Raw genomic sequence first — 20909 nt, 5'->3', positions numbered from 1 at the left:
CACTTAGTGGACCCCAAATTCATCAACCCAGATGCTCAAGTGACAATTTACCCCTTCATGTCACAAGCTGTAGACTTGCCTATAGCTGAACTACCTGTCCAGTACAAAGGCTGGTCAGGAATGTGAACTTTTGCAGTCTATGACAATTATCCCGTCCCCATGCTACTCGGGAAAGACTTGGCCAACCAGGTGAAGCGGGCAAAGAGAGTAAAAATGGTTACATGCAGCCAAGCCAGGCAAGCTTCCAGATCCATTCCTGTTCCTGAGCCATCCACAAGGGCTCCGTCTGTTTTACCAGAGACCCAGACAGAGGTGGTGGACTCGGATCCCCTGCCAACAATGGCAACAGCCACAGTGCCTCGAGTCCCAGACTCGGACCTGGAAACACAGCCAGCACCAGAACCGTTGCCAGCTCTGATGCCAGCGCTTGCAAACCCATCTACAACCCCAACGCCCGAGGGCGCCAGTGGGCCTGAACTGGCAGAAGCAGCAGACAACCATACCCAAGAGGCTCAGCCAGAGCCTGAAATACCCCCTGGTGCACCAGCGGGGAGCGGTTCACCAGCAACGAAAACAACCCCATCACCTACATTGCTTCCAAAGGGACCAAGCCCACGTCCACAGTCTAAGGAGGAACTGGTATCTCCAACCTCAATGGAACAGTTCCAGACTGAGCAGGAAGCAAATAACAGCCTTCAAAAAGCTTGGGCGGCAGCACAGAGCACCCCACCGCCTCTCAGCTCTTCTAACCGATCCCGGTTTGTTGTAGAACAAGGACTTCTATACAAGGAGATTCTTTCTGGTGGACACCGGGAAGAATGGCAGCCGCAAAAACAGTTGGCGGTTCCAACTAAGTACCAGGGGAAGCTCTTAAGCTTAGCCCTGATCATCCCAGTGGCCATGCTGGGGTGAACAGAACCAAAGACAGGTTGGGGAAGTCCTTCCACTGGGAGGGAATGGGCAAGGACGTTACCAATTATGTCCTGTCTTGTGAGGTGTGCCAAAGAGTGGGAAAGCCCCAAGACCAGGTCAAGGACCCTCTCCAGCCACTCCCCATAATTAAGGTCCCATTTCAGCAAGTAGCTGTGGATATTCTGGGTCCTTTCCCAAAAAAGACCCCCAGAGGAAAGCAATACATACTGACTTTCGTGGACTTTGCTGCCCAATGGCCGGAAGCAGTAGCTCTAAGCAGCACCAGGGCTAAAACTGTGTGCCAGGCCTTAGCAGACATTTTTGCCAGGGTAGGTTGGCCCTCCGACATCCTTACAGATTCAGGAACTAATTTCCTGGCAGGGACCATAAAAGATATGTGAAAGCTCATGGGGTGAATCACTTGGTTGCCCCCCTTACCACCGTCAAACCAATGGCCTGGTGGAGAGGTTTAATGAAACTTTGGGGGCCATGATACGTAAATTCATAAATGAACACTCCAATGATTGGGACCTAGTGTTACAGCAGTTGGTTTTTGCCTACAGGGCTGTACCACATCCCAGTTTAGGGTTTTCACCGTTTGAACTTGTGTATGGTCACGAGGTTAAGGGGCCATTACAGTTGGTGAAGCAGCAATGGGAGGGGTTTACGCCTTCTCCAGAAACTAACATTCTAAACTTTGTAAGCAACATACAAAGCACCCTCCGACACTCTTTAGCCCTTGCTAAAGAAAACCTAAAGGATGCTCAAAAAGAGCAAAAGACCTGGTATGATAGACATACCAAAAAGCGTTCCTTCAAGGTAGAAAACCAGGTTATGGTCTTGAAGGCGCAATAGGCCCATAAAATGAAAGCATCATGGAAAGGGCCCTTCATGGTCCAAGAGCGCCTAGGAGCTGTTAACTACCTCATAGCATTTCCCAATTCCTCCCTAAAGCCTAAAGTGTACCATGTTAATTCTCTCAAGCCCTTTTATTCCAAAGACTTGATGGTATGTCAGCTTAAAACCCAGAAAAAAGATGACGCTAAGTGGCCTAAAGGTGTCTACTACAAAAAAAAAAGTAACGGTGGCGTGGAAGAGGTGACCCTGTCCACCACCTTAAAACAGCTGCAGCGGCAACAGATCAAGGAGCTGTGCACTAGCTTTGGCCCATTGTTCTCAGCCACCCCAGGACGGACTGAACGGGCATACCACTCCATTGACACAAGTAATGCTCACCCAATTAGAACCCCACCCTACTGGGTGTCTCCTCATGCCCAAGCTGCTATAGAATGGGAAATCCAAAACATGCTACAGATGGGTATAATCCTCTCCTCTAACAGTGCATGGGCATCTCCAGTGGTTCTGGTACCCAAACCAGATGGGGAAATACGCTTTTGCGTGGATTACCATAAGCTAAATGCGATAACTTGCCCCGACAACTATCCAATGCCATGCACCGATGAGCTATTGGAGAAGTTGGGACATGCCCAGTTCATCTCTACAATAAACTTAACCAAGGGGTACTGGCAAGTACCGCTAAATAAACCTGCCAAAGAAAAGTCAGCCTTCATTACCCATGCAGGGGTGTATAAATTTAATGTGCTTCCTTTCGGGCTGCAAAACGCACCCGCCACCTTCCAAATACTTATAGATGGTCTCCTAGCAGAATTGGGAAAATATGCAGTTGCCTACCTCGATGATGTGGCTATTTTTTCTAATTCATGGCCCGAACACCTAGAACACCTGAAAAAAGTCTTTGAGTGCATCAGGCAGGCAGGACTAACTGTTAAGGCTAAAAAGTGTCAAATAGGCCAAAACAGAGTAACTTACCTGGAACACCAGATGGGTCAAGAAACCATAAACCCCTTACAGGCCAAGGTGGATGCTATCCAAAACTGGCCTGTCCCAAGGTCAAAGAAACAGGTCCAGTCCTTCTTAGGCTTGGCCGGGTATTACAGGTGATTTGTACCACATTACAGCCAAATCGCTGCCCCACTAACAGACCTTACCAAAAAGACCCAGCCAAATGCAGTAAGTAAACTGATAAGTGTCAAAAGGCCTTCCCCCAGCTTAAGGCGATGCTCATGTCTGACCCTGTGCTAAGGGCCCCAAACTTTGACAAACCATTCCTAGTAACCACGGATGCCTCTAAGCATGGTGTAGAAGCAGTTTTAATGCAGAAAGGACTGAATCAAAACTTCCATCCTGTCATGTTTCTCAGTAAAGAACTGTCTAAAAGGAAAAGCCACTGGTCAATCAGTAAAAAAAAAATGCTGATGCCATTGTATATGCCCTGGAAAAGCTATTCCCATACGTTTGGTAACGGTGGTTCCAGCTACAAACTGACCATACTGCGCTAAAATGGCTTCATACTGCCAAGGGAAACAACCAAAAACTTCTTCAATGAAGTTTAGCTCTCCAAAATTTTGATTTTGAAATTCAACACATTTCAGGAGCTTCTAACAAAGTAGCTAATGCACTCTCCCATGAAAGTTTCCCAAAATCAACTGGTTAAAAAAATAGTCCTTAAAATAAAAAAAGTGTCATAGTTTACATAATTAGTAGTACATGTAAAGGTGCATGTGTTTTATTAATCTGTTTATTCTAAAGTTCTAGAAAAAAATCACCACCAGTGTGGTTCCACACTAAGATTTGGTGGGGGTTGTCATAAACAAATAGTTAAGGGTTAATGTCTCTTTTACCTGTAAAGGGTTAACAATCTCAGTGAACCTGGCTGACACCTGACCAGAGGACCAATCGTGGGACAAGATACTTTCAAATCTTAGTGGAGGGAAGTCTTTGTTTGGGCTTTTTGGGTTGTTCTTTGTTCTCTCTTGGGATTAAGAGGAGCCAGACGTACAACCAGTTTTCTCCAATCTTTCTAAAACAGTCTCTCATATTCAAAGTAGTAAGTAATAGCTAGAAGGCAGAATAGTCTTTTTGTTTGTTTTCTTTATTTGCAAGTGTGTATTTTGCTGGAAGGATATTTTACCTGTATTTGCTGTAACTTATACTTAGGCTAGGGGGGAGGGAGTCCCTCTGATCTATGTAAAGCTGAAACCCTGTAAACATTTTCCGTCTTGATTTTACAGAAATAATTTTTACTTTTTTCTTTCTTTAATTAAAAACTTTTCTTTTTAAGAACCTGATTAATTTTTTCCTTGTGTAAGACTCAAGAGGACTGGGTCTAAACTCACCAGGGATTGGTGGGGGAAAGGAGGAGGGGGAAGGTGAATTCCTCTCTGTTTTAAGATTCAAAAAGTTTTGAATCACAGTAAACTCACCAGGGCTAGGTGGGGGGAAAGGAGAAGGGAGAAAGATGAATTCCTCTCTGTGTTAAAATTCAAGGAGTTTAAATCACACTATATCTCAGGGTAACCCAGGGAGGGGAAAATCTGGGAGGGGGAAGGAGGGGGAATGGTTTATTCCTCTTTGTTGTAAGACCCATGGAATTTGGGTCTTGGGTTCCCCAGGGAAGGTTTTTGGGGGACAAAAAGTGTACCAAACACTATATTTTTGTTGGTGGCAGCATTATCAGATCTAAGCTAGGAATTAGGTTTAGAGGTGTACATGCAGGTCCCCACTTTCTGGACACCAAAGTTCAAAGTGGGAATAAGACCTTAACAGGCCCCATTGTGGAGGTCTGTGCACTGGTACCTATAAGTAGTTGGAATTCAGGGCTGAATGCACGTTGGAGTGAATTCCACTCTCTCCCTCCAGAGTGGGACTGGGATGCCACCAGGGAAGCAGTGTGTGGCAGCGTGAATGAAGCACAGGATGGAAAGCACTGGGGACTGGATGGGGGGAGGGGACTCTGTACCCTAGAACTGCAGTTTACCTAAGCGGAGAAATCTAATGAATAGAAACATGGACTCTAACAGGGAGGCTTCTATTACAGGCTCCATTCCCCAGCTCCTAATGCTGTCTCACACTTCCTTCCGAGACTTACCATATTCCTCCACCATGAAGGTTGCCTCAAGCTCTTTAGGCATATTCTTGCCCACTTTGATCTGGTATTTCCCCAGGGCTGCTTCAGAGGCCAAGGGGAAGGACAGATCCACAATGCCTTGTCTTGGCTTCACGTCCACCCACTGGCTAATCCGGTTCCTATTGGGATCCTGTGCCGGAACACACATGCATAACCACATGTGTTCAAATGTGCACTGCTACGAACAGTCATGTATGCATGCACAGCCTCTCAGAAGCACAGTCATACACACACACACACGAGTGAGGACAGTACCAGGGATCACAGCCCCATGCATTGCCCTGATGGATAGGCAGTCTGAGGAGTCACAGCCCCATGCATTGCCCTGATGGACAACCTGTCTGAGGGGTCACAGCCCCATGCATTGCCCCAATGGACAGGCCATCTGAGGGGGGTCACAGCCCCATGCATTGCCTCAATGCACAGGCTGTCTGAGGTGTCACAGTCCATCCTGAGTCGCCTCATCCTCTTTGTTTTCTGGGGTTTTTTTTGGATAGCTGGATATTCCCCTCATTTACTGTTGCTTCAAGTCCTGCCTCTACTTTCGCCCTGGGTCATTAACCACTGATAACAGGGCAGGGGCAGGGTGTTGGGGCAGGGTACAGCCAAGATGCAGGTATCTTATCTCTGAGGTAGCAATTTAGGGCATGGCGCCCCCTTGGAGCACAAATGGCATGATAGAGCAGAAGAGAAAGCTCCCGGAGGTCAGCTCCTGGTCACTCACCTGAATCAGCACCAGGGGATGCTGCAAAACACAAGGGAGAAACAACATCACTTATGTAGAGAGCAACAATGTTCACGTGCCCCAGCATCATTAACACCCAGACACCAGCCCCACCTCAGGAGAGCCTACCTAAACTCAGACCCAAACAGTCCCCATTTCACACCAAGGTCTCTGCTCCCTTTGCCATGGGAATGGAGGGGACTGGGGAGGTGACCCCAGAGGTGTGTTTCCCATGGAGTCTCAGGCCCTGTTGTGGTCATTGCGCCTACAAATGTACCCTAATTGTGAGCTCAACTGTAAAGTGTTTCAGGCACTGTGTTAAGATCATGCTTGGTAAACAAGACAGTGAGACTGAAAATCAATGAACCAAAGTTGGTATGTTGGAAATTCAGCCTAACTGGTGGACAGAATAACAGGGGACAGGCTACTCCACCCCTCGTTCCTTTTTGGAGAGAAAAATTGGTGACTGGAGCGAGCTTCACCATCATGGGTGCCATCCTCACTGTCCCCTGGAACCCTGGACCTTCTTTATTCTAGTCCTGAGAGACGTCCTAACCAGACTGGGACAGAAAGGGAAGCCAGATGACACTGTTACCCCTACCAGCTTCAGTTGAATCCCAAAAACCACCTAGCATGTGAGACCACACAACCCCTGCCCCCAGTGCGCCACCCCCTTTGTGTGCTCTTCTCCTTCCCCACCTCATTTCTTCTCTTTCCTACCCCTCTCCCCATGGCACGGAGTCACAGAGAACAGGTCAGCTGACTCGGGCTCAGGCTCATGGGCTAACAATAGCAATGTATACATTTGGCTCAGGCTATAGCCCAGGCTCTGACCCTCACCCTCTCGCAGGGTCTCAAAGCCTAGGCTCCAGCCCAATCCTGAATATCTGCATTGTAGTTTTATAACCCCACAGGCCAAGCTCTGTGAGCTCAAATCAGCTGACCTGGGCCAGCTATGGCTGTTTCATGGGTCTTTTATTGCAGCATAGACACACTCTCAGAGTCTGGCTTAACTGGCCAAGACTATCTTTTACAGCACTGCTGTAAGTCTATGACCAGAAAGAGGCAACTTAAAGCAATGCCCTAACCAGTCCGATGTTGATAAAAGTTTGCCAGGTCTTAGGTATGGCACATGAGTTTGTCAGCCGCTCCCGTGCTTTTCCAGCAGTGAGGCTGCAAGTGAAAGTCAACCTCAGAGACAGAAGCTGCATTTTCTGTCTTTGCTGGTCTTTTCTCTTCCCTTCCTATGTGTGTTTGTCTTGTTTTGTCTTCTTAACAACAGCAGCAGCAACAGCTCCAGCCCATTTCAACTAACTTCTTTTTCACCCCAAAAGAACAGCTATTACCATCTTTGATGCTACCTAAAAACTTGTCAGAAGGGAGGTTTCCTTCTAAAAACTCTCTACAGCTGAAGGGAAAAGGAATAAGGGATTTTATTTAAATGAAAGCCTTACTTAATACTTTACATCTCAAAGTTAATGTCTTGCCTTCTTTTCTGGATCTTTAATGAAAGGTTAGCAGGATGTTTAATGGTGTGTTTGCCTTGGTAATAAGCAAGATGAGGTGCCTGTATGCCAAATCCTGAACCTTGTTTGACACTGTTGATGCTAACATCTTCGGCTCTCTGGGCCCGTTATTCCTGTTAAATTAAAACAACAGGAGCTATCGCAGCCCTGTTCTCTGTTAATAAGGGGCACATGGGGCAGGTTAGGTGTCTCTCACAAGTGTCATTTCTGTGGGTATAACTCTGTTTATCTGCTGAAACTTGGCAAACTCAGCACACTGATGGCCCCTACTTCCTGGAAAGTCAGAGGGATACTCACCACTTCATCAATGGCTTTAAAATCCTGATCAAGGGTCACAATCCGAAACTTCACTGAAGAAATATAGAAAGCACAGCAAGTTACTCAGTGTGCAACAGACCCTGGATAGCTCTATACCTCTCTTCCTATTCTCAGATATCCTCTCCCTGTTCTTATCTTCAGAGCTGCTGACCCTTTCCTGAAGAGCCCCTGCAATAACACACACCTGCCTATGATGGTTCATACAGATGAGGCCCGGCAAACTCATTACATTTGTCCTGGAATAATAATAAAAATTTAATTTTATTTATTTATTTTATTTATTATTATAAAACAGCAGTTCTTCTTGGCCCTTCCCACCTGTTGTCTGTCTGGTCTATTTGAACTGTAAACTTTTGCGGGCAGAGACTGTCTCTCATTGTGTGTTTCCCCAGCAGCTAATACAATGGACATCTGGTGTGGTGTTTCTAGGTGCTGCGCTAATACAGACCATAATACCCTGGCAAAAGCTCCAGGGGATGTCCCATGACCTGAGTAGCCATGGCCTTGCTTTCAGGTCCCACCTGAGAGACAGTACTTCCACCACCATGGTGCCCCTGGGATCAGTGCTGACTCAGAGGGGAGAACACCTTGTAGTGACACACCCACCCCACTCCCTACAGCACCTGTTTTCCCTCAGGCCCTGTACTGCATAGCTGGTTATATCTGAGGAGATCACCATCCCCTGCTGTGGACAGCCACTGAGTCTCCACCCCCAAGCTCCATGTGCCTCTTGCCATTCGTACCTGTCTCTCCAGGTTTATAGAAGGGCTTGTCTGTGTCGATGACAATCCTTGGCGTCTGTCTTCTTACCAGCACCTTCTTGCGGGCCTCGTAGCTCACCCTCTCCCCCCTGTGGATCACTGCATGCACAGAGGCCACTTCTTCTGCCTGAGAGATGCAAAGGAAACTGGTGCCTCAGTGGCAGGACTGAGAACCGGATGCCACTTTGTGTGGGGAAGCTACTCTGCCAACCCACCCAGGGTAGGTCCTAGGAGACAGGCCTTTATCTGCCATCTCCTGTGTTCCCAGGAGATGATGGATTAAAAAAAATCCCCATTCCTCTTATCTCTCTCTATCCTCACCCTCAATAGGCTTTTTCTTCCTTCTCTTCTCCCTCCCATACCCATTCTTGGGCTCCCTTTGTTCCCCCTACCCTCTCTTCTGCCCATCCTCCTCCTATTGTGTAAGTCTCCATTTTCCCTCCTCCTCCTTTTCCGCTGTCTCATCCCAGCCTCCATATCTTCTCCTCCTCTCTTCATTTACCTGTGCTAGTCCCTGGGAGGGGGGCGGAATGGAGCCCTCGGGCTTGTGGGAACAAAGGGGGTTGGAAGATATGAGACTTACTGGTTCATTAAACTGTTTTTCCATAGGAACGAAGGCTGGGACCTGCAGAATGCAGGGGAGGGGAAAGGGGTGAGTTGAAGCAAGAGGAAAAAAGAAAACAAATACGTCAGTGAGATTTTATTTCTCACACACCAGGATAGTAATTGGCTTCAGAGCTAAACAACCCCAAAACTCCAGGACATTGGAGATCTGGCTCCAAATTCTGTGGCTGGAACCCATTTCTAGCCAACCTGATCCTACAAGAAACATTTGGAAGGATAAGGAGCAGGAGGGGGCATGGTGGGAGGTGGGGCACTCACCCACCTGCAGTGATCATTCTTGATTTATTTTTGTAGGGTTGCACCACTTGAAGACCAACCTGTAAGCGGGACCCTGGAGACAGTATTCTTGGACTAAGAGAGGCCATGTGTTGTCTGATGGAGAGCCAACTAACACAGCACTGGTACGACTATTATACTGTGCACAGTTCAGTGCACCTCAGTACAAGGGTGATGTCAATAAAGTCTGGGGACATCCAGTGCGGAGCACCACAAATAAATAGAGAGCAGTTCTACTCTGAAAAGTGATGCTGTAAGAATGGCTGTGTTGGGCTCCATGTTTATCGTCTCTCAGGCTAGATCGAAGGGACTTAGTTTCCAAGTAGAAAGATCTTTACTAACTGCATACTCCCCCTGGGCTCTGAGAGTCACACTGGGCTCTTTCCTTCACCCACATCATCACCTGAAATAAAGGTTCTGCAATGAGAACTTAGTAACTCTTTTGTTGACACCCAGACCAGACTCCAGCTCCCTCTCACTGGGCTGGGCTGACCCTGTGGGGAGAACAGAAGTGAAAGGGAGCAAAACCAGTGTGTCAAGAGAGTCTGGAACCATGAACCTGAATGCACATAGAAGCTTGTGTGTTAACTGCTTATGAAGGGAACAGTTTTACCTACTCACATTTTAGGGCAGAACCACACTCTTAACAAACTAGAGTGACTGATTTATGAGGAAAGATGAAAAGAACTTAGTCCATATACATTAGTTTGATTAATGAATTACAAATACTTGAACAGTGTAAACACCAAGAAAGAAGAGGGCTGGTTTTCCTGCAGGGTTTAACTAGGATTAAATGGCATGAAACTGACAAAGTAGTAAATTTTGGTTTAAATAATGGAAATCTTTTCTAGTCTGTTAGACTGTTGGGTGCTCTGCCCACGGATGGTGGGGATGGACTGAACTTGCTTGGTTAGAGAACTCAGGGTAGCATCACACACAGCAGTGGGGTGTAGCATAGTGTACACTAGGGGCACAGGGCTCTTTTCTGACTTGGAGGTGAGAGAGCCCCCTATAGAATTAGGAGCAGCACCTAAGCTCACCTTGAAGCTGATGCACTCAAAGATTCCTGGCTTCTCCACATCCTTCTCCACTAGGGTGTGATTCTGGGTTTGCATCTCCAAGGTGACAGCCAGGTGGACAGTCTCAGGGAGGGAGCTGAGGTGGATGCAGACCTTCTCATGGCCAGGATGGTGAATGATGGCTGGGATTACTACCACATAGTAACTAGGAGAGAGGAGGAGATGAGGGAAATGGGGGATGGGTAATTCATTGTTTCAGTTGGACAAGCCAAGGGAGGACTGTCTACTGCTCCAATTAAGGAAGACACCATGGATCAGTGGGGGAATTTGTGGTGCAATTTCCTTCCCATCCCAGGAGGAGGCAGCGTGCCCAGTATGGAATCAGAACATGGCACAATACACTGGCATAGATCTATCATACCTAGAAGATGAGTGTCTGATTCAGGGCAGGAGTAATCTAGTCCAGTGTGTGCAAACTTTTCCAGTTGCATCCCCCTTACCATTCACAGAATTTGTCATGCCCCCCCATTACTTGTAATCTAAATTAATTCCTTATTTCTGTGCTGCTGCTGGTGGCGGCGCTGCCTTCAGATATGGGTGGCCAGAGAGCAGCAGCTGCTGGCCAGGGCATTCATGTTGTTTGCAGCATGGGAGAACTATTGTTTTAATCCCAATCCTGTCCTTGCAATACCCACTCTAATTTTATCCTGCTCCTGCTATTATGGCACTGGGTCCTGTAGGAAGCACGGGATCCCAGTTTCTTCCTCCTCCCACCCCCAAGAACTTCCTCCCACTCCCCCCCCCCAGTTTACACATCACTGCTCTAGTTCATTCCTCAGGTCCTCACACACACAAAAAAAAACAGTAAGAGGACCAAAAAATGCCACCATGGCTAAGCAGCAGAGTTAAAGAGGGGATTAGAGGCAAAAAGGCATCATTGAAAAATTGGAAGTCAAATCCTAATGAGGAAAATAGAAGGGAACTTAAACTGTGGCAAGACAAGTGCAAAAGTATAATTAGATCAGCCAAGAATGAAATTGAAGAACAATTAGCTAAGAACACAAAATCTAACAGCAAAACAATTTTCCAGTACATCAGAAGCAGGAATCCTGGGGGCCACTGGATGATCACAGTGCTAAAGAAGCACTCAAGGAAGACAAGGCCGTTGTGGAGAAGCTAAACACAGTTTTTTGCATCAGTCTTTCAGCAGAGGATGTGAGGGAGATTCTCACACCTGAGCCATTCTTTTTAGGTGACAAATCTGAGGAACCTGTCCCAGATTGAGGTGCCAGCAGAGGAGGTTTTGAAACAAATGTGTAAATCAAACAGTAATGAGTCACCAGAACCAGATGATATTCACCTAAGAGTTCTGAAGGAACTCTAATGTGAAATTGCAGAACTACTAATTGTGGTATGTAACCTATTCCTTAAATCAGCCTCTGTACCAAATGACTGGAGGATTGCTAATATAACACTTATTTGTAAAGAAGGCTCCAGAAGTGATCCGGGCAATTCCAGACTGGTAAGCCTAACTTCAGTATCAGGTAAATTGGCTAAAATTATAGTAAAGAATAGAGTTATCAGACACATAGATGAACACAATATGTTGGGATAGAGTCAATATGGCTTTTGTAAAGGGAAATCATGCCCCATCAATCTCTTAGAATGCTTTGAGGGGTTAACAAGCATGTGGACAAGGGAGATCCAGTGGATATTGTGTACTTAGATTTTCAGAAAGCCTTTGACAAGGTCCCTCACCAAAGGTTCTTAAGCAAAGTAAGTTGTCATGGGATAAACCAGAAGGTCCTTTCATGGATCAGTAACTGGTTAAAAGATAGGAAACAAAAGGTAGGAATAACTGTTCAGTTTTCAGAAGGGAGAGAGGAATGGAGCTGGGTCCTCCAGAGATCTGTACTGGGACATGTGCTGTTCAACATATTTATAAATGATCTGGAAAAGGGGGTGAACCGTGAGGTGGCAACATTTTCAGACAATAATAAATTACTCAAGATTGTTAAGTTCAAAGCTGACTGTAAACTGGGTGATAAAGTGACAAAATGGCAGATGAAATTCAATATTGATAAATGTAAAGTAATGCACATTGGAAAAATAATCCCAACTATACATCCAAAATGATGGAGTCTAAATTAGCTGTTACCAGTCAAGAAAGAGATATTGGTATCGTTGTGGTTAGCTCCCTGAAAACATCTGCTCAGTGTGCAGCAGCACTCAAAAAAAGCTAACAGTATGTTAAGAACCATTAGGAAAGGGATAGATAATAAAACAGAAAATATCATAATGCCTTTATATAAATCCATGGTACACCCACATCTTGAATACTGCATGCAGATCTGGTTGCCCCATCTCAATAAAGATATACTAGAATTGGAAAGGTGCAAAGAAGGACAATGAAAATGATAAAGGGAATGGAACTGATTCAATGTGAGGAAGTATTAATAAGACTGGGACTCTTCAGTTTAGAAAAGAGACAGCTAAAGGAGGATATGATAAAGGTCTATAAAATCATGAATGGTGTGAAAAAAGAGAACAAGACCAACACCAAAGATCTAATTTTCAGGGCTGTGACCAAGGTTAGGCAAGTGGGGCATCCGCCCAGAGTATAAAGCTGTGGGGGCAGAAAAATGAGTCCCACCCCAATAGGTGGCACAAATATGCTTGCTTGTCCCGGATGCTAAAATGCCTAGTTACAGCTGTGCTCATTTTCATAGGTGCCATAACTCCCATTAAAGTCACTGGGAGCTGCAGGTGCTTGGCACCCCTGAAGATAAGGCTCCCAAAAGCTCAGCACTGGGATTCTAGCCAATTCAGCCACCTCCCCTCCTCTCCCTGCAAAGACATTCCTGTCTACTGAGCCCCAGCAAACAAAAGTGGAAAACCTTACGGATTCAGAGTTGCTGGAGCTGCAACTGGGAGCAGAGCCAGGGCCCAGAGGAGCAATACTCCCTGCATTGCTTGGGCTGGGACGGCCCGCTGGTGAGATCCACACTGAAGTCTAGAGCAGCTGGCTATCAGCTCCAGGAGTTGAGTCCTAAATATCCCCCCAGAGACTCCTAAGTCCAAGGGGTGCTTGACCCATGCGGTGTAAGTATCTCATCTCCCCTGGGCTAATGACATTGACAATATTTACCCACCTCCACTAGGAACTTGGCAAAAGCCACATAGTCCCAGACCTCCTCCCACCCCATTCTGGAATGTGTCTGTGACCAAGTGTGTAAAAAGACTTTGATAGTGAGTTATGGATCTGGTGAGCTGTAATACAGACTGAGTAGGTATCATGAGAGTGAGAATCTTCACATGTGTCTGGCATGGTATGTGACTATAGCATGCAATGAAAGTTAAGGTCATGCACCAGTCTTTATCCCCTGTTCTCAGCTCCTCAGCAGGGGGAAGGCATCTTGAACGCTACCACTGTCCATTCACCTTCACAGCGATCCACCCTTCACCCACCTCATGCTCACCTCAGGGATATGGCACCTTTAGATCCGCTGCAGGGTGTCATCTATCTCACCACTCCCCTCTGTCATAGATCTGGTCAGGCTGCCCCTGCTGGCGGCCCACCAGATTGCTGTGAGGAGACAGTGGCTGCATCCCTGGGTGTTTTAATCTCCCAGAGGCATAACAGAAGCCCAGGCACTATTGCAGTTTTGGGTCTCTAGGCACACTCTCAGCAAGGGATTCCCCTTCCTGCAATGTATTCTGGAAGGTTTTTTATCTCCTGCCTCTGAAACATCTAGCCATGGCTGGAGATGGGACACTGGTCAGGGTGGGCCAGAGTCTCTGAGGCGGCACCGAGCATTCTCTCTCTCAGGGGCTGGGCTGGCTGGGTCTTGCTCACATGCTCAGGGTCTAACCACTCACCACGTGTTCAGTTGGGAAGGAATTTCCCCCCAGGCCAGATTAGTGGGGACCTTGGAGGGAAGGGGGTTTGCCTTCCTTTGCAGGATGTGGGTGCAGGTCACTTGCCAGGATTATTTGGGTATATCTCACTGAATCATTTCCCTGCCACTGCCTTAATCCCTCCTGTTCTCTGCCTGTGGCACATAATAGTCTAGTCTCCTGTGGGTCTCATTTCAGTTTTTGGGCTTAGTGTGTGGGAGCTGGGGGATGTCGGCAGCCTGTGTGGTACAGGAGGTCAGACTCGGTGATCTAATGGTCTCTTCTGGCCTTAAGCTCTGTGACTCAGTAGCCCTCTGTCTGGCAACCCATCCTGAGAGCTAGGAACATATGGCCCAGCTGCTGTCCCTGAGTTCAGTGCTGCCTCCTCAGACTCCCCATAGCTAAACATATCCTCATTCAGTATCTTGCCCAAAGGTGTGAGCCTTGTGTGTTACCTCTTCAGGGAGCATGGCACAGGTGTGGCACATAGCGCACAGACACTGCATCGGGTTCTAACACCATTGTTCTTCACTTCTGCAATAAAGCACGAGAGTAGAGATCATTTAGAAAACAACACATACACATTGAAGACAATGTCCCTCTTTATCTCACCCTTCCCTGGGGAGTCCTTAGAGAACTCTCTGTAGTCAAGTAGGCGGGGTATCCCCTGGCCTCATCTGGTTCCTGCACCAGCTACCCTCAACTTAAACTAGTGGGAAATGGCCAGATTGTCTCCATGCCCCATGCACAAGCTGCTGCAGGCCTTTATAACCTTCCAGTCTCCTCTGTCAGGTCACTTCCTGATCAGCCTCAACAGGTGTCCTACCAGTAGTTTTGTTACTAGGTGACCTCTCCCCATGAAGAGAGTGAGTCCATTATCTGGCATGTTTTATTTCAACGGACTTAATGATCCTCTTTTCTCAGCCCTGTGCCACTGCCCTGTTGGGACATCAGTCCAACGTGGAGATGAAGAGGCAACAGAGAGGGTAAAGAACCACACATCCAAAATGGAGTTCTGCCATCTGTCACAGATACAAATGGCCCCTAGTGTCAAACATGTAACCAGAGTCTAGGTGAGCTCTCCCCTGACATCTCATGATGAGCTAAGGGAAAAGACTTCAAGAGCAGACTGTATTTGCATATACACACTTACTCGGTCTAGATGTGCAGCAGATGGAGCTGCTTTGCCAATGTGATCAATTTTGGCTGGTTGTGGGTTATAAATCACAGTAGCTTTGAATGCAGGGGTAATTAAATGTTGTTATCCTTATTGTATGAGTAAAGGACAGCAGAACTATACTTAGCATGCATGGATGGGAGGGGGTCATCTTACATTAAACCTCACTTGCTAAGAAGGGGATAGGGGTGCCAAAGACCAGTGAGGCTGGGAGTGGGGTTACTTGTGTGTGTGTGTGTGTGTGTGTGTGTGTGTGTGTGTGTGTGTGTGTGTGTGTGTGTGTGTGTGTGTGTGTGAGTGAGTGAGTGAGTGAGAGAGAGAGAGAGAGTGAGTGAGTGAAATCACTCTCTGTACCCATAGCCTGATATAGCAGACCCAAACGGACATTTAAACTAGTTCAGAAGGGCAGATCAATATATGGGCTCACAACTCTGTACGTCCGTGACCCTGAGGCACATCAATATTCTGGCATCATTTTATGCAGACTCAGATAATTCTAGACTTCACTCAATGAGTGGCTGAACTGGTGGGATAGGGTGGACAGCCATCAGCACTTGACCTGCTGCAGAAACCTTCCCCCTGGCTCTCTTTCTCTGGTTAGTCACTCTGCTATGAGCCTCTGACCTGAGTGGGAGGAGGAAAGAGAAAAGATTGGTGTTTCATTAAGACATAAAAACTTTACCCGTTTATTTCCATTTGTCTGAATTTTCACTGGTGTTAATTTTCTTTAGAAAGAAAAGTAGGACTGAACAAATTCAGCTCTGGAGTACAGTCCATAAAATTCATGAAGGATGAATTTTCCCCACTGTTCTTTTAATAAATACACCCTTTCATAACACTAATGCAGCTCCCACTGTGTCTCCTGTGGCCTTGAGTGGTGATGCAAGGAAGTAAAGAACAGAGCAGACATCTTCCCACAGAAGCACTAGCAAACCCAACAGAAATCTTGAAGCGAGTGAGCCTAGGAAGTTGGTTTGTAAATTCTGTTCTAGCAGTGTCCACCTGCCCACTTCCCAGTGGCAGTCATATGCTGCCTGATTTCTACCCTTTGGATTAAAAGCAAAGAGCCAGATACAGATACCATAACAGTGAGGGACATAGGTGGTGCTTCAGCATAAACTGAGAGCAAGGGAAGTAGAAGAGCCAGAGAAGGAGAGGTGTAGAGCAGGAACACATCCCGGTAGTCTGAGCCCGCTGGAACGCAGCTATGAAGAGCACGGCTTTCCTGTGGAGCTGCGTCCTCCTTCTGCCTCTCACAGCTGGAACTGCCGCAATGACGTAAGAGCCCTGGTTATTTCATGTCTATACGCTGATTAGTGGGGAATGTGTCAGAGCGGGGGAATTCTATAGTGGCAGATGCCTGTTATGGGATTCCTGGGACCAAAGGGATATTTCCATAGGGTGTTTGATCTACCATTTCATTCAGTCCTGGGTCTCCGTTTGCTGCATTGCTCTGGCTCACTGGAGTTCCTTTGGCTTCCTGCGTCCTAGGAACCTCACATATCCTGCTAAGTGTGTCTGTGTGTTTCACTTGTACCTGCCAATGTTCCACATACTTTATTATTGTCCAGGAAACATTCTATTTTGGGCTATTCCTTTCCTCCGAGAGCCACAAGTCACCGTTTAAATCTTCAACCAGGACACTTAGATGCTGCAGCTCAGCAAGACTCTTAGCCAACTTTAGTGGAAACACAAATTTTAGTTCCGCCTACTTTTCATGGTCCTGCTATAATTTATTGGCTTTGTGTAGTTGTGGGTGCCCTCTGGAGAGCCCTTAGAGGCAGACTTTTGTGTAATTCTGAACAGAAATACAGCTCTGCTTGCATTATAGAAGAAAAACCTACACTGGGTCTCAGCCAGTGCAGGATCATTTTCTACTGTGTGTCATCTGGCATATTGGCCAGTCTAATATTAAATGTTCCAAGCGCTGCTACCCTTTCCCCTGGGAGACTATGACACAACCTGCTGTATCTCACTGTTCGATAAGATTCTGCTGATGTTCAGTCTAAAAGCTACTTTAATAGAGTCTTGCATGTTATAATACTCCTAGCTTTGACAAGTTGCCAGCTGTCCCTTATGAGTGCTAATGCTCGCTTCATCAAAGCAAGATTCAGACTGACAGATGAAACATGCTTATTAAGAACATAAGAATGGCCACACTGGGTCAGACCAAGGGTTGATTTAGCCCACTATCCTGTCTTCTGACAGTGGCCAATACCAGGTGCTCCAGAAGGAATGAACAGTAATCATCAAGTGGACCATCCCCTGTCGCCCATTCCCAGCTTCTGGCAAATAGAGGCTAGAGACATCATTCCTGCCCATCCTGGCTAATGGCCATTGATAGACCTATCCTCTGTGAACTTATCTAGTTTTTTTTGAACCCTGTTATAGTCTTGGCAACATCCTCTGGCAAAGAGTTCCACAGGTTAACTCTGCATTGTGTGAAGAAATACTTCCTTTTATTTGTTTAAAACCTGCTGCTTATTAATTTCATTTGGTAACCCTTAGTTCATGTGTTATATGAAGAGGTAAATAACACTTCCTTATTTACTTTCTCCACACCACTCATGATTTTATAGACCTCTATCACATTGCCCCTCATTCGTCTCTTTTCCAAGCTGAAAAGTCTCAGTCTTATTAATCTCTCCTCATATGGCAGCCATTCCATAGTCCTAATAATTTTTGTTGCCCTTTTCTGAAACTTTTCCAATTCCAGCATATCTTTTTTGAGATGGGGCAACCACTTCTGCATGCAGTAGTCAAGATGTGAGTGTACCATGGATTTATAATTCTCTTGGGAAAAATGCCATGAGATCTTTGAATGGCATAGGTAGCCAAGAGTAGGACCTTGGTTTTATATCTCATGCTAAGAACTGACTCAATAATGATGGAGGAAGGGAAGAGAGATTCCAAATAAATGGAAGTCACAAAGGAATTATGTGAGCCAGCAAATCAATGCAACAGCTCCTGTTTGCACATTTGCTTCTCACAGCCCAGAGAGAAGAGGGCCATGAATGCCACCAGTGTAGCAGAACAAAAAAACCTGGCACAAACAGAGAAAGCCATTCTCAGTTCAGCTCTGTAGATACTGGCAACAACTGGATGCCAGTTCCTGAGGCTGATGCCACACAGGGTACCAGCTCACTCCTGCCTGGGTATTAAGCCACAATGTAAAAGCTGTCATACTCAAACTGACCAATGGTCCAGCTGCTTATATACCTGGCCTCCTATAGTACTAGCTTAGGCCAGTATCCCTCCTACTACCCCAGATCTATCTATTGGCCCATCTAGTCTGGTAGATGTAACTGGGAGGTATTAAGGCTAAGAGAAGTGTCATCAAATCTGATGCTTCGATGTAAGCCTGTGTGTCAGAAATAAAACTAATCCATTATATAGCAGTGCTCAATTAATCATGTGTGTTCTGCCCAAGTGTTACATGTCTTCTCTTGAAACATCAAGTACCAGCAATTGTCAGAGACAGGTGACATGAGCAGATGTACCTGTGGCCACAGCCGGTACAATAGTTGGCAGGATACTGGGGTAGATAGTTCAGAAGTTCCCAAATTATGGTCCATCAAGCACTTTTTGGCAATATGTGGAGAGCTGACTGCTCAAACAGTGCTGGCTCCTCCTTCTTCCCTGCTGCTAAATTGCATTAAAAGTCTTAGTGTTGTGATAGACCCAGGCCAGTTGGGTATAGCAGAAGGCAGATATACTGGCTACTGGATTAACAGTTTTCTGTTCCCTGAGTGACCAGAGCAGGGGTTGCTCCAGGCTAATGAGAACACCTGACTGATTAGCCTCAAAGAGTCAGGTGAGGCCATTAAGTTAATGTGACCACCTGACTCTAATTAAGGCCCAGCTGATACTAATAAAAAGGGCTCACTCCAGTCAGGCAGAGGAGAGCCAGTGGGGAGCAAGTGTGGCTGAAGGGCTGGTTAATGAAGATACTCTCAAACCATTGTTAAGGGTGCCCTAAGGTAAGGGGAAGAAGGGAGAAACAGGAGAGCTGCAGGGAAGTGGCCCAGAGAAATGTAGCAACTCTGGCAGTGCAAGGTTGGCTGCCAACAGCTGCTACCATTAGGGTCCCTGGGCTGGAACCTGGAGTAGAGGGTGGACCTGGGTTCCCCCTCAAACCCACCACTACAGGAACATCTCCTGGGAGGGGAAGTCAGGCCCCTGTCAGGACAGGAGGCTAAACTGTTTTGAAATAAGCCCCCAGGGACAACAGAGACTATGGGAGTTCTCTCACCAACCTCCTTACTGGTCTATGATTAAAAGGGCTCAGTAGACTGTAACCCTGGCCCTAGAGAGAGAAGGGCTATGTGGAGGGTCACAGTGAGCCACTGAGGCTAGCATAAACCACTGAGAAGTGCAGGACCCATGGGGGCATGGTCAGAGCTCTGCCACAGTGTAAACACACTGAATACTTCTCTAGTGCTACCCAGGTACACAATGGCTGTAGTTGCAACTGAGGTGTTCTGGGGTCTGACTTGAGGAGGAGGTGGCTGGCATGACGGTGAAGGAGAGGCCAGCTGGTTCCCATCCATTGGTGAAATGGAGATTAGGTGTCTGTGAGATTCTTTCTGTGAGATGTGGCCCAGTTTTAGGTATGACATGTAACAATGGCATGCAATATCAGTTGTATTAAACCTGTGAATGATTTATGTATGATTGTGTCCTACTCTGTGGGAAGGGTTACCACAGCTCCTCCAGGAATTAAAAACAGTGGGAGTGATTAAGGCAATTCACTGCAAGAGAGTTGCCACTCCCTGGAGTGGCTTGCTTTGACTGGTTCAGGCTGTGTTTTCCAGAGACTAGGAGACAAAGAAGGACCTTTTGGTATAAGAGAATGAGCTTGAACTGACTCAGAACCTTCTTTCTGGTCCAGCAAACAGGGCCTTCTGTCCACGAGGAAGGGTTGGAAAGACTGCAGTCTACTATAGCCCCATATGGCTGATAGGTGACCTCTGATGAGCTGTTAGAATGTCTATAGGGACTTTGATTGTTTTTATGTTTTCTCTAAAATGCTTTGTCCTTAAGAATAAAGGTGCTTGCTTAGAAAGAGCAAGGTGGTAACTTGTAACTGCTGGCAATACATTAGTCATAGCCCTTGGGGAGAAAACATAGAGCTGGCACTAGCCTGTAGGCACACTGGCTTCTGGGGATATCACAGGGCAGATTAGGGAGCTGGGCAGCCTTAACTCCCCCAGTGAGAAAGGAGGCAGATGTGGGTCTCCACCCAAGAGGGGTAATGGTTGGGAGTTGAAAACCTTGAGTGTGTGCCCTTATGGTACCCTGGAGTGGGAATACAGGTACAATTACCCTGACACTGTGACAGAGGTTCCCATACATCAAGTGGCAGGATTTTGGGCTACATAGAACAACAGTAAGATCCAGTATGACAGGAAGCCAGATGCCTTTCATCACTGGCTTGTTTGGTTTGGTAAGAGTGGTCCAGAGGATAAGGCACTGGACTGGGACTCTGTAGACCTGTGTTGTATTCCAAGCTTTGCAGCCGACTTGCTGTGTGACCTTGGGCAAGTCCCTTATCCTCAGTCAGCTTCTGTTTGCCCTCCCACCCTATGGCTGTCTTGTCTGTTCAGATGGTAAGTTCTATGGGGTAGGGATTGTCTCTTACTATAAGTTTGTGCAGTACCTAGCACAATGCCCCCCACGAACTGGGG

The 20909-nt window shown here is 46.6% G+C and overlaps 1 protein-coding gene across 1 annotated transcript in view; it reads right to left on the bottom strand.

Moving 5' to 3' along the window:
* The window catches only part of LOC127046277 (alpha-2-macroglobulin-like protein 1), a 55212-nt gene extending 42094 nt beyond the window's left edge, over positions 1–13118 (bottom strand). The window contains exons 1-7 of the mRNA XM_050943117.1: positions 13051–13118; positions 10170–10353; positions 8813–8854; positions 8212–8356; positions 7448–7500; positions 5625–5645; positions 4862–5030 (exon numbers count right to left, since the gene is read on the bottom strand). Of these exons, the coding sequence (XP_050799074.1) occupies positions 4862–5030; positions 5625–5645; positions 7448–7500; positions 8212–8356; positions 8813–8854; positions 10170–10353; positions 13051–13118 (682 nt within the window). The remainder of the gene's footprint in view (positions 1–4861; positions 5031–5624; positions 5646–7447; positions 7501–8211; positions 8357–8812; positions 8855–10169; positions 10354–13050) is intronic.
* Positions 13119–20909: the final 7791 nt, after the last annotated feature.

This window comes from Gopherus flavomarginatus, chromosome 1 (assembly GCF_025201925.1).
Source record: "Gopherus flavomarginatus isolate rGopFla2 chromosome 1, rGopFla2.mat.asm, whole genome shotgun sequence".
Lineage (NCBI taxonomy): Eukaryota > Metazoa > Chordata > Testudines > Testudinidae > Gopherus > Gopherus flavomarginatus.
Note: the sequence above shows the minus strand (reverse complement) of the source record. Positions and strands in the feature narration are given on the sequence as shown.